Source organism: Sinocyclocheilus rhinocerous, unplaced genomic scaffold (genome assembly GCF_001515625.1).
Source record: "Sinocyclocheilus rhinocerous isolate Xijiao unplaced genomic scaffold, SAMN03320098_v1.1 scaffold50, whole genome shotgun sequence".
Classification (NCBI taxonomy): domain Eukaryota; kingdom Metazoa; phylum Chordata; class Actinopteri; order Cypriniformes; family Cyprinidae; genus Sinocyclocheilus; species Sinocyclocheilus rhinocerous.
Genome location: NW_015641057.1, coordinates 421,272 through 434,805, shown reverse-complemented (window position 1 = coordinate 434,805; position 13,534 = coordinate 421,272). Strand labels below are relative to the sequence as shown.

Genomic DNA, 13,534 nt, shown 5'->3' with positions numbered 1-13,534 from the left:
TATATGTATGAATATTGCTAACAGAGGGCAATAAATGTAAGTTTATGACAAGGTTTTATATTGAGTTTGAGGGCAGTATAGTTCTTAATAGAACAATAAACAAAATCTCTCCCCTTACACGAACAATGACCCCTATCTGTTAGCTTTACAGCGCGGCACCTTGTTTAAAGTGAGAAACTGTTAATACGTTGAGGGTGAAGCACAAAAAGGGGGATTTCTTCTTGACATTCACACATGCTCTGGCATATTTGCGTTTCCTTCCGAGGCCTGTTAGAAGAACGTTTCCATCACTTCCTGAGGGTCCCTGAGAAACAAGCTCCTGGTAAAGCTGTTTACTGTAGCCCCTTTGGAATCGAATCCAGGCCTTATATAAAAAAATCCACACCGAGTCACTGTTTCAATCGCAGGCAAGTACATGAAAATGCACTTGGACTTGCGCGGCAGTAAATAAACACATTGTGTTTTTTTCTGGGAAGACAAGAGCACGCCGGCACTGCCCTGAGACTCAGCAGCGCTCCAGTTCTGTCAACACCACGCACGTCTCGAAAGCAACTCAAGAGAGAAGGTCCCAAACACTGCTACTGCTACCCAACTGCCACATACATCCACGTCAGGCCACACTTACAAAAAGTACTATGGTAATACCATTGTATTATTACAAGGCATCCAGATACAATCATGGTTTATAACACGAACAATAGTACCATAGTATGCTTTGAAGTGTTTCAGTGTACTATGTAAATATCATGCTATGAATGGTTAGTCATTTAGTACCATAGTAAACAACTAGTACCATGGTTTTACCATCAGTTACTATCAGTGCACTGACATAGTACTTTTTTGTAAAGGCTGTTTATGGGGAAATAATCAATAAAACGTCTATGTAAACATTTTGATTTTAGGGTTTCGCAAAGCTGTAGCCAATCCTCATCCTTCAAACCTCTAACCCTCCAAACACATTGTCAACCCAATGCTGACAATAAACGTAAATACTGACAGACAGAGAATGTGTCTGATTGGCTAAAAAAGTAAAGGCCACGCCTCCAACTGTTTATTATTATTATTTTGCCATTTTGCCATTTTCACAACTTTCTTTAGATTTCTCAAGACACCTATTTTAGTGATATCTGTCAAGTAGTATGGCATTTTGGCATATGGCAAACATTTTCCCATAAATAAACACATTTGAACGTTTTAAGTAGGCAAATAAATAAATAAATAAATGCTGTTTTCCAGAGTTTTCACATAAATAAATCCCCATGAATGATTAAAGTGTTGATACAAACAAAAACAAACTTTTTTTTTGTCTTTTTCTAAACCTGCAACCAAGGTAAAAGTATTGTATGAAAATAATACAAATAATAATTACTACACAGATGACTCAGAATTAATTACAGGAATTACTGCCATCTTGGCTGCTACTGAAACAGTCCTCACTGTTGGACTGAACGCACAGAGTGACACACACTGAGATTAAACAGGGAAAAAAAAACTGTTGGGGGTGGAAAAGCACACATTGCAGTGGGAAGTGCAAAGGCAACACCCCTCTCCTCCCGTCCTCCACCCTAGGAAAACTTTGATTAAGGAGCCCCTGATGGACGAGTGCTCCTTCCACCTCCAGCGTGTCCCATTCATCCTCACTCAACCTCCACTGTTCTGGCTCGCCCTGTCCAGCGGGTTATTTACCTTGGCCCGGAGCCACTTCCGACTCAGATTCAGAGCTGACTGGAGTGTCACATCAAGAGTCTATGTTAATGTTTGTGATGAAGAAGCACCTCCCCCCACCTCGCATCTGGGTTCCCTCTCTTTTCTCCTCAAGAGCAGGGATTCTGTTGTCTGTGTTTATCTTCACCGCTGAGGGAATGTCATAGTCTTTCAGAAGTGCTGTCTAAAAGGGATAAAAAGAACCCCTTGCATGCTGTGAATTCAAATGTATGCTTGGACATGAAGACATCAGGAGTGTTTTATATGGAGGGAGAAAAATAATGCTTACAATGCTTTGTTCAAACCTGTTAACCATGTCACATCATCAATAATAATAGATGTCTTTTCACTGTGTGGTCATCCCAGAGGAACACTGTATTGCTCAAAAGTAGTTCTTCCACAGTTCACTTAGATTGACTGCTTTAATTATTGATTCTCAATTAGCTCAGAAGGTTCTTATTTATGTTTTATTTAAATTTCGACTTTGTGTCAGAAGTTTGTGAAATAAAAACAGAAACAAATCTGAAAATCAAAATCGGCAAACGAGATGTTGTACATTTAATGTGGATACAGAAGTTCAGATAATTTGGTCTTATAATAAAAAAAATAATAATAAATGTTTGAGCTTGTATTATCTGGATTACATAATCTGAGCATGATGGTCTATTTTATTCTATTCTATTCTATTATATTCTATACTTACAATTCTTTACTTTTTATGATGCCAAAAATATACTGTATATACACTGCTGTTCAAAACTGTGGGGTTGATTTTTTGTATGTTTTTTAATGTTCTTATACTGGATTTATTTGATTAAAAATACAGTAAAACAGCAATATTGTGAATTATTATTACAATTTAAACAAACTGTTTTCTATTTGAATATATCATAAAATATAATTTATTCCAGTAATTTCTGTATTACTCCAGTCTTCAGTGTATCATGATCCTTCAGAAATCATAATATTTATATATTCATTTAATATGCAGATTTACAGCTCAAGAAACATTTCTTATTATTATTATCAGTGATGGAAACAGTTGTGCTGCTTCATGTTTTTTAATGGAATCCGTGATACATTTTTGTATCAGGATTCATTGATGAATATAAAGTTCAAAAGAACAGCATTTATTTGAAATCTTATTGCCACTTTATTTATTTTATTGCCTTTATTACCACTTTTGTTCAGTTGGTAATGAATCTTGCTCAATAAAACAGTTACTGGCCACAAAAAATTTGAACGATTCACACAAACACTAAACCCACAAACACTGAACAGTTGACGGTAGCCATTGACTACAATAGTATGGAAAAAAATACTATGGTAGTAAATGGCTACCATCAACAGTTTGGTTACGAACATTCTTCAGAATGTTGTGTGTGTGTAGTACTGTATAGCAGGTGAATTTTATAGTCATATATTAGTATATTCCTTTAAAGATATGTATTGTAATATCTTTGGTAACACACATGAAACTGAAATAATGCAATAAACATTCATTTAACAACATTAGGTGTAACACACAACCCTAATATACAAAACTGATAAGAAAAAACTAAAAAGAAACATAGTTATTTCAATAAAAAAGCATCAAATTTGAAATGTAACGCAGGGAATTCTGGGAATGTCATACGGTTATTCACTGTAAATTATACGGTCTCTTTCACTTACAAAAACGGTATATTACCGTAAAATTAATGTTCAATACATGTAATGTCAACACAGTTTTTCACCGTATATAGTAGGGGAATTTACCGTTAACCATTTAACATGTTTTTACTGTAGCATTTTTACAGTCTTTTACCGTTAAATTCACAGTAATTTTTTACATTGTGCCCTTCCTTCTGATGACTAATTAAGTCTAATCAATTACAGTTTGATGACTCCCTGAGTTGACTTCATGTGAGATGAATGCTGCATAATGTGCCTATTTAATGAAGGAGTAATCAGACAGGCTTTTTTGTACTGTATGACAATCAGCTGAATGAAAACTCTCTCTAAATACAGATATAAAATGTCTCACTGTACCGTCTCTGGCATTAAAGAGATAATTCACCCAAAAATGAACATTTTGTCACCAGGGGGTGACCACTTGTTCCAAACCTGTATGAGTTTCTGTTGAGCACAAAAGAAGATATTTTGAAAAATGTTGGTAACTGAACAGTTGACGGTAGTCATTTACTTCCATAGTATGGAAAAAAAATACTATGGTGGTAAATGGCTACCATCAACAGTTTGGTTACAAACATTCTTCAGAATGTTGTGTGTGTGTAGTACTGTATATCAGGTGAATTTTATAGTCATATATTAGTATATTCCTTTAAAGATATGTATTGTAATTTAAATCTATAGAGCAAATAGATAAAGTGTAATAAGATAAACACTTGAATGTGTATTTTTTTTCCACTAGTCTAAAATAAGTCATGTTATGAAAGCAAAATAGCCTAAAATCTCAAAATTGACCAGTACATGAAAAACATTGGCTTTGTCTGTAGTATGTTGCCTTAAGGGAAGATGCTGGTCAAAATAAAACATAGATTGCCAAATAAATCCAATATTCCATAGTGGAACATAACACCATAATAATATCCTCAAGCAGAACGTGTGAGCAGAGCGACATCCCTGAGAATATCTAATATACCAGTAGAGGCTATCCTTGGCTTGCAGCCTTGTCTGTGTCTGACACTAGCCCATATCCTCTGGTGTGCTCTCACAGACGGTGGGAAAAGCACCAGTTGAGTGTGACTAATACCAGGCTCCAAGTAAATTACACCACTGATCACCGGCACTCGCAAGGAGGTTACAAAATGGCCGATCCGCCGAGGAAAAGTGCCGTTTTACGACTCCTCACCACGGTAAACTTCAAATTAAAGCCTCTGTACTATCCACCTAATGGATGATTGTGGCTCAAGTGGGAGAGATTCAAGTGCTAAAGGTTTATAAAATGGCATATCTGAATCCTCCATGTTAGTCTTGAGGTATCTGTGTGGTAGAGTGAGAAAATTACTGCCCAAGGTTATGGGACTTGAAGAGTTAACAACATTTACCGAAAAGTGTTACATAATGTCAACATCTAGGAGCAATTAAACAATATTATAAAGCTCACTTGTGGATCTATAAGTGGATGTAATTTAAAGGGACAGTTTCTTTCTTCTGCTGAACACAAAATAAGATATTTTGAAGAATGCTAGTAACCAAACAGTTGCAAATCCCCATTGACATCCATAGTGTGAAATTCTATGGAAGTCAATAGGAACCAGCAACTGTTTGGTTGGATGTAATTTAAAGGGACAGTTTCTTTCTTCTGCTGAACACAACATAAGATATTTTGAAGAATGCTAGTAACCAAACAGTTGCAAATCCCCATTGACATCCATAGTGTGAAATTCTATGGAAGTCAATAGGAACCAGCAACTGTTTGGTTACCGAGATTCTGTGGAAGTCAACAGTTGCTGGTCCCCATTGACCTCTATACTATAAAATACTATGGAAGTCAATAAGGACCAACAATGCTTGCTGGTCCCCATTTACCTCCATAGTATGAAATACCATGGATGTCAATGGGGACCAGCAACTGTTTGGCCACCAACAGTCTATGTAAGTCAACAGTTGTTGGTCCCCATTTTCTTCAATAAAATGTTGAGTAACCAAACAGTTGCTGGTCCCCATTGACCCCCATACTATACAATACTATGGGAGTCAGTAAATACCAACAACACTTGCTGGTCCCCATTGACCTCCATAGTATGAAATACTATGGATGTAAATGGGGACCAGCAACTGTTTGGCCACCAACAGTCTATGTAAGTCAACAGTTGTTGGTCCCCATTTTCTTCCATAAAATATTGAGTAACCAAACAGTTGCTGGTACCCACTGACCCCCATACTATAAAATACTATGGAAGTCAGTAAGTACCAACAACACTTGCTGGTCCCCATTGACCTCCATAGTATGAAATACTATGGAGGTCAATGGGGACCAGCAACTGTTTGGCTACCAACAGTCTATGTAAGTCAACAGTTGTCGGCTCCCATTTTCTTCCATAAAATGTGATTAACCAAACTGTTGTTGGTCCCCATCGACCTCCATACTATGAAATATTATGGAAGTCAATAGGGAGCAGCAACTGTTTGGTTACCAACATTCTATGGATGCCAACAGTTGATGGTCCCCATTTTGTTCCATCGAATGTTGTTAACCAAACAGTTGATGGTCCCCATTGACCTGAAATACTACGAAAGTCAATATGGACCAACAACAGTTGCTGGTCCCCATTGACCCTCATAGTATGAAATACTATGGAAGTCAATGGGGACCAACAACTGTTTGGTTACCAAAATTCTATGGAAGTCAACAGTTGCTGGTTCCCATTTTGTTACGTAGAATGTTGGTAACCAAACAGTTGCTGGTCCCCATTTACCTCAATATTATGAAATATTATGGAAGTCAATAGGGACCAGCAACTGTTAGTTACCCACATTCTTCAAAATATCTTCTTTTGTGTTCAGCAGAAGAAACTCATAAAGGTTTGGAATGACATAAGTGTGAGTGAATGATTCAGTGAATCATTTTTAGGTTTAAGTACTGTCAATTAAATACATTTTGACTTGACTGAAAAAAAAATCGCATTTGAGATTGTGTTGATTAAAGCATTTCATATTTAGACCCATGGCACACAGACGACAGACCCGTTCTCGCATTCGTCGTCCCCATTTGGCATTCAGCAATGCAAAGACTGTTCAATATCATGTAACATTTCTGTCAGCACGATATTTCCTGATATTAATTTCTGCCTTCACTACAATTCAAACATTCAGCCTAAGTTCATGCACTCAGCTCTCGAGGACAAAGCCAGTATTGACATAAATGTTCTTACCCTGAGGGCTGCATCCCTAAACATTTGGACTGGTTAAATCATTTAAGACCTTTCAAATATCTGGCACATAATTGAGAGGAATACAGGCGGAGTGATTCTGAGCAGCAGCAAAGGAATAATGGAGCAGTGTAAGAAGACAGTGGGATATGTGAACGGCATGCAGTAAACACGAAGAGCGGCGCTCAAGGCTTGCTCTGGGTCTCAGGAATGAAGAGAAAATGACATATCAGAGACTGGGGCCAGATCAGCAGATAACTGCAGCCTTTAAGTGGCTTCCACGAGTAAACAATGCAGCATTCCTCCAGCTATTGTTTGCAGTATCACCCCATCGCTGCCTCTCCAAACTGACACACACACACTCTGCCACACTTTCATTTGTTTGACTTTGTCATAGCTGTTTAGAAACAGGCTTTTGAAGAGGTTCTAACAAATTTCGGCACCACTCAAGTTCAATACTTCTTCGCTTTTCATAGAAAATATTCACATTAACTGACCTAAATTTGGCCGCTAATAAGAAACAAAGAAAAAAATTTAATATATTAAATATACTTAAAAATTATAGCAACAACTGCCAGGTTCCCATCCAATTTTTATTTTTTTCTGCTATCAATAAAGTAAACATGTAAAAAGAGAAAGCACAAGCTTTTGCATCGGACTGTTATGTTGCTACAGTAAATGCTTAATATAATGCTAGAAGACAAGAAAAGAGTGGAATTACAAGAAGTCAACATCATAAATACTTACATTAACACAAAGGAAAAATGTGGAAAAAATAAAAAAAATTTCACTGTAAATTTAATGTGTATTTTATGTTTTGCATAAATTATAAACCTTACTAAACTCCTAAATAAACAGGCAATATTTATTAGATTTATGGTAATTATCAAAGAAACATAAACTTATATAGTTATAATGGCATTTTCCTTCTAAAGTAATTAAATTTTGTTTTTAGGATACTTCTGGAAACAAGACAAAATATCTAATATTTTTGCAGAGCTGCAAACTTAATTCTCAAAAAAAAAAAAACAACAACATTAAAATAATCACTAGCAATGCTGGTTAATTTTATGTAAAAATAGCATTCATTAATTATTTGATTAATCTCCAAACTCTTTGTTTGATATTCAAAGTTCCTTTAAGCAGTGCAGTTTTACTCACCAGAAGTGTTTTTCTATGAACATAAATAATGCAATGTATAATGTTACTCTTAAGATGCCTGAACAAAATACCATGGAAAAATGATACTGCACAACAAAAATGCATACAACATATGATGAAAATGCGACACACTCTGTTAAGTAGTACATAACTTGTGTCCTTCACTCAATGCCATATCGTAGACACTGAATGACGTGTTTTTAAATATGTCAGAGGAAGTCTAGGAAAGGGTTAACGTGAAGGACCACCAATTGTAATGTTTGTTGGTGAAGACTGCCTTTTCCCTCAGCTGGGAATTGACCAGACGTGTCTCATTGGGAAATGTTTTACACGGGAACAAAGCAAAGGCTATGAACATTCTCTCTCTCTCTCTCTCTCTCTCTCTCTCTCTCACTCACTCTCTTTCCACCCAGGGGTACTCCCTCAAATAATTCATCAAATGAATACTCACGACTTCTGTGGTACCGACTTGGTTGCAGGCTTGTTACTGGAAACATTGCAGCGTTCTGTGAAAATAATTTCATGGAAATATTAGAGAACAGGTTGGACTGCACACGTCCAAATACCAGCAATCTGGCACAGACTACAATGTGTCAGTAACACAGCATTCCATGATATTCTTTTATTGGAAATCAGAATTGTATTGCTTTTTTTTTTTTGTCAGTACTGCTTGACGTTGAATTTGGCATGAGCTAAAATGTGACATGTAGAAGCAAAATGTTCCTTACTCCCATTGTATCCTGAGGTCACATGCTGGGAATCCTGCAAGAAAGAGAATGATATAGTGAAAGTCAACACCTACCAAAAAAACAAAAAATTCCTACATTCTGTGCATTAACTCACATGGAGCAGCTACAGATGGGAAATAGTTCTGCTGATAGCTTTAATTGATTTTACACTAATACAATTAGAGCAGGCACACAAATCACACTCGAGCGGGTGAGCGGTGCGGAGGAGAGACGTCTGCACCCGCCAATGCCACCATTACAGATGGATTTATAGACTCAGCGTATTATTAGCATGTCATCCAAGCCAACTCATGAGATTCAGACCATGTCCTATTAAGAGACAAATAGCGGACGCCACTGCAAAGAGAAAAGAGCATCATGGGATTTGAAGGGAATTTGAATGGAAAGTCCTGTCCTTACTCACACAAGGGTTTTTAACAGGCTTGTTGTTTCAATTCAAAAACCCTCTGTAGTATTATTTTTGAAGGAAAGAATATTGTAAATGTGATAGGGGTTGAACGACTTTGGTGAGAGGTGGAGGCCAGGAGTGGGTCATCTCCTACAACAATAACACAAGAATACTTATTATAATAACACAGGCAGATAGAGAGATTGATAGATTATGTGCTTGCCGTTAAAATGAATCCGCAACATCTGAGCAAAGATTCAAATTCAGGGCTAAACATAATTAGAGATGCAGAAGCGAAGAGGGCAATGAGCAGTTTTATGAAAATAAATAACACAAGCCACACAGTTTGATCAATTATCAACATGTATCCGGTGGGAAATATGATGAAGGTATCCTAAGAGCATAAGTACATACACATCTTGTTCAATTATCAGAAGTGACACCGAAAATGACGATGGTAAACAATCACAGATAATCCCTCAGAAGAGAGCTTATTTATTAAAGGTAGGGTATGTAATTTTTCAAAAACACTAAACCACGGCTTCATGGGTTTTTTGCTCTAATTTATTTTTGGTTTTGTGCTGGTTAGGGGTTGAACGACTTCTGATTTTTTGAAGTCGACTTTTATGTGATGAAAGTCGAGTCGAAGTCTACTAGTCGCTGATGACGTCATTAATGAACAAATAAGTCAGTTCTTTTGTCTTTGGGTCGTTATATTTCTCACAGATTTCAGCTCGTTCTAAATCAGATACAGAAAAATCAGATGAAATGATGATCAGCGGTAGCTGAGAGCTAACTAAACTAAAGATTACATTAATAAGAATGCATTAGTGAGAGCGATTGCGTGTGTGAATTAATTCTACCTGGCAGCGTCTCTCTACTAGTAGTGAAGCTGTGGGATTTAGTTATTAAGAAATATATGCTTGAACTTTTCAGTTTCTAAGCTATTCTATTGAGAAATCACAGAACCGTGTTGACAATACATTTCCGCGCTGAATGATTCTGTGCTCGCGCGATGTGCGCGTGATGTACGAACTACTGTCTGTAATGTGTGTGCATTACAGTGCTGCAGCGCATTAGATTAGAACGGCGATTAATTTGCCTGTACAATAAGCTGTTTAAAACGTGCATTCTCCTGTTCAATTTCGAGCATCCAGTAATATAATCTCACATCTCTTGTGGAGTGCTTGCAGAGTATGCATTTATTTGTCATTTTAATGTTTGGAAACGGAGCGTAAATGTGGAAGTCCTTCAAAGATTTCTTATCCTGTTGCGCCCTCTATAGGACCAGCGACTAGTCGACGTCAAGCTTAAAGCGTCATGGCAGAGCATTGAAGTCGACTTGTCGATTAGTGGGTGCAACCCCTAAAATGTGATAAAATTTTAACCTGTTTTCTAATAGACAGCAGAATAACTGGCTACATAAAGTTGCATAACTATCAGAAGTAACATGGGTCACGCGTTGCCTCAAAGCAGCTGAGAGGTAAATACATTTTGACATCATGCTAATGACATTGCTTATCTCAGGACGTCTGTTAAATGACATCCGGTGAAGAGTGATACACAGATGTTATGACAACAGCCGACAATCTGCTTAGAAATATCAAGAACAACTTTTGCTCTTGGACTTTTATCAGAGTTTCCCAGAGTATAAAGAGTGTGTGAGGGCATAGAAAAAACACCAGAGAGTATTAAATGAGGAAAATAAAAAAAAATATCGATAAAGCTAAATGATTAAACTATAAATTATGTAGTCCTTGTTACAGTGTAATTATACATTTAAGTACTGAGTAATACTATTAGTTAACTACATGTACTTACTAAATGGTTAGGATTAGGGTTTGGTTTAGGGATACTTGCATGTAATTATGCATCATTTATTTTGCTTATAATAGTAAGTACGTGTGTAACAAGGACACCTTAAAATAAATTGTTGCCGCTAAATGTATTCAAAAGCAACATTTTCTAACATTTAATGTTAAAAGTATATCTTATAACAACTAAAAATACATTTTAAAAAACAGCCCATTCAACAAAAACACATTTTAAATGGAGTCTCTATAAATGGTTTGAGCTTAATTATCTCTTAAAAACAGAGCAGGACACTAGCAATGCCCCTAAATCCCAGAATGCACTGTGAAAACAATCAATTCAAGACGGAGAACAAAACAACAGAAATGCCAAATATTAATATATGTACTATAATTAATTCAATAGTGGGAAGTATTAATAACAGTATTTCAAACTAATTAGTAAATGACTATTTTACTCTAGGCCTATACGTGTGTGCTGTGTATTTTTATTGATAGATGTTGTTAGCTAACACAAAATGACACTAAAGCTTTCTTCTGTGAGAAGCACCATTTGTATGTGTGTGGAGTTGCTGCCTATGTCAAGTGTTTCAAATCAGGTTCAGTTAGAAAGAAGGCTATGCAGGCAATACAGTTCACTAGGTTTTTAAACAAAGCCAGAACCATTCTGAAGAATATCAACTGCTTGCTTTGTAAGCCCTATAATTAGCAATAGCATTGTATGTCATGATGCTCTGTATTAACTCAGTAATGTTGACTAATGCGCTGTAATGATGAAGTCCATTGAGTATAAATAGTTTAAAGGCACAGAGGGAGAAAGAAAGAGAAGCAGCCCACCTTTGAAGGGATGGGAAACTTGGTTTGTTCAGCTTTGCCTGGTGTGTGGATGGCAGTGAGAGGTGGAGGCCAGGAGTGGGTCATCTCCTACAACAATAACACAAGAATACTTATTATAATAACACAGGCAGATAGAGAGATTGATAGATTATGTGCTTGCCGTTAAAATGAATCCGCAACATCTGAGCAAAGATTCAAATTCAGGGCTAAACATAATTAGAGATGCAGAAGCGAAGAGGGCAATGAGCAGTTTTATGAAAATAAATAAAAAACAAAAGAGGAAACCGTCTGCGGAACGATAAGGCAAGAAGTAGGACCCGTGTAAATATCGGATCAGCTTTCCAGCGCTGGAGAGAACTCAAGGAGTGGAGGCCTGCGATCGGACGCCGAGGTTGCTTTGTTTCTTCTCAATAGGTGAGTAACACTGTGTCTACAACAGCTAAAGTCTGCCTACACTGGACGCGATCAAACGACTGTTGAAAACCATTTGAAATTTGTGTCAGCACGTCATAAATAGAACCCGGCAGCAGTTTTCTGTCGGGGATTTGTTGCGCCGCTCACGTCCGTAGACACGGTGTAACATTGGTTTTGCTTTGTTTCACAGAACTAATCGTTGCCTGGGTTGCGTACGTATATGTGGGGCGGAGCTATCAAAATAGGGGCAAGATCCTTTTGGGGTAGGGGCGCGTTTGTTTTGGTGATTTCAAATATCAACATTGGCTACCAGAAAACGCTTACCCTGCCTTTAAACTTTCTTTTAAGTGAACTGACATTTTGCCTAATGACATCACACGCAGGAATACTGTGAAATCTCCAGCACACTCTCTCCCAAGAAAACCTGTGTTATTACATTCCAGAAAAATGCTCACAAAATCCATTCATTTCTCAGAGCTTCAGTGGGGGCGAGGCATGGCGGTGGAAGCTTTGAGTTGCAAATGAAATTTATTAAAAGCAACGGAGCGTAGCTCCTGGAGCCAACCAAGGTTATCCAAACACGAGCAGGCCGGATCAGAGACTGTTTACTCTTACGCTTCTCGGACAGCTCAGCTATACATCCCACACATATCTGTGTTCAGATGGGAAACATTTCGTTCCAACAATCTTTAGTGTTCTTAAAAATGTTAGTAAACTGCTACATTCGTATTACATACTAAATATGAGCTATGCATTTTCCTTTGCCCTTCCTTTTTATGGTCCTTTATCTTCGTTTGCAATGATACAGTGGCCTCAAGAATTGTCTAAGTTATGCTTAAAGGAATAGTTCAGGCAAAAAATAAAAATAAAAAAATAAAAAAACAGTTCTTCCTCATCTGCAGAGATTTGGAGATATTTAGCATTACATCACTTGTTCAGCAATGGATCCTCTGCGGTGAATGGGTGCCGTCAGAATGAGAGTCCAAACTGCTGATAAAAACATCACAATAATCCACACAACTCCAGTCCATCAAATAGTTAATGTCTTGTGAAGTGAAAAAAGCTGTGCGTTTGTAAGAAACTAATCCATTAAGGCGTTTTAACTGTCACTTCTGGACAAAGTATAATTCATAATATTGCTTCCTCCAGTGAAAAAGTTGTCTCGCCTGAATCAGGAGAGAAATATGCACAGATCAAGCACCATTTAGTGAAAACAGTCTAAAACAGTCCTAAACAAATATGTTGTGGATTTCGATGTGAGAGGAAAAACAGAGAATGGAGATTTTTACTGGAGGAAGCGTTATAATGTATTTTGGACTCATATTTTGGCCAGAAAGTCATAACCTGAAGATGGATTTGTTTCTTACAAACATGCATTAATTTTTTGCACTTTACAAGTCATTAATTCATGTACTGGATCCATGTGGATTACTTGTGAATTATTGTGATGTTTTATCAGCTGTTTGGACTGACGGCACCCATTCACTGCAGAGGATCCATTGGTGAAATGCTAAATTTCTCCAAATCTGCTCTTATGAAGAAACAAACTCATCTACATCTTGAAACATTTTAAAGTGAGTATATTTTCAGATA

At 37.1% G+C, this 13,534-nt stretch overlaps 1 protein-coding gene across 1 annotated transcript in view; it reads right to left on the bottom strand.

Moving 5' to 3' along the window:
• LOC107754505 (AF4/FMR2 family member 2-like) overlaps positions 1 to 13,534 on the bottom strand; it is a 259,399-nt gene that overhangs the window by 81,031 nt on the left and 164,834 nt on the right. The window contains exons 5-7 of the mRNA XM_016570984.1: positions 11,528 to 11,614; positions 8,471 to 8,504; positions 8,194 to 8,248 (exon numbers count right to left, since the gene is read on the bottom strand). Of these exons, the coding sequence (XP_016426470.1) occupies positions 8,194 to 8,248; positions 8,471 to 8,504; positions 11,528 to 11,614 (176 nt within the window). The remainder of the gene's footprint in view (positions 1 to 8,193; positions 8,249 to 8,470; positions 8,505 to 11,527; positions 11,615 to 13,534) is intronic.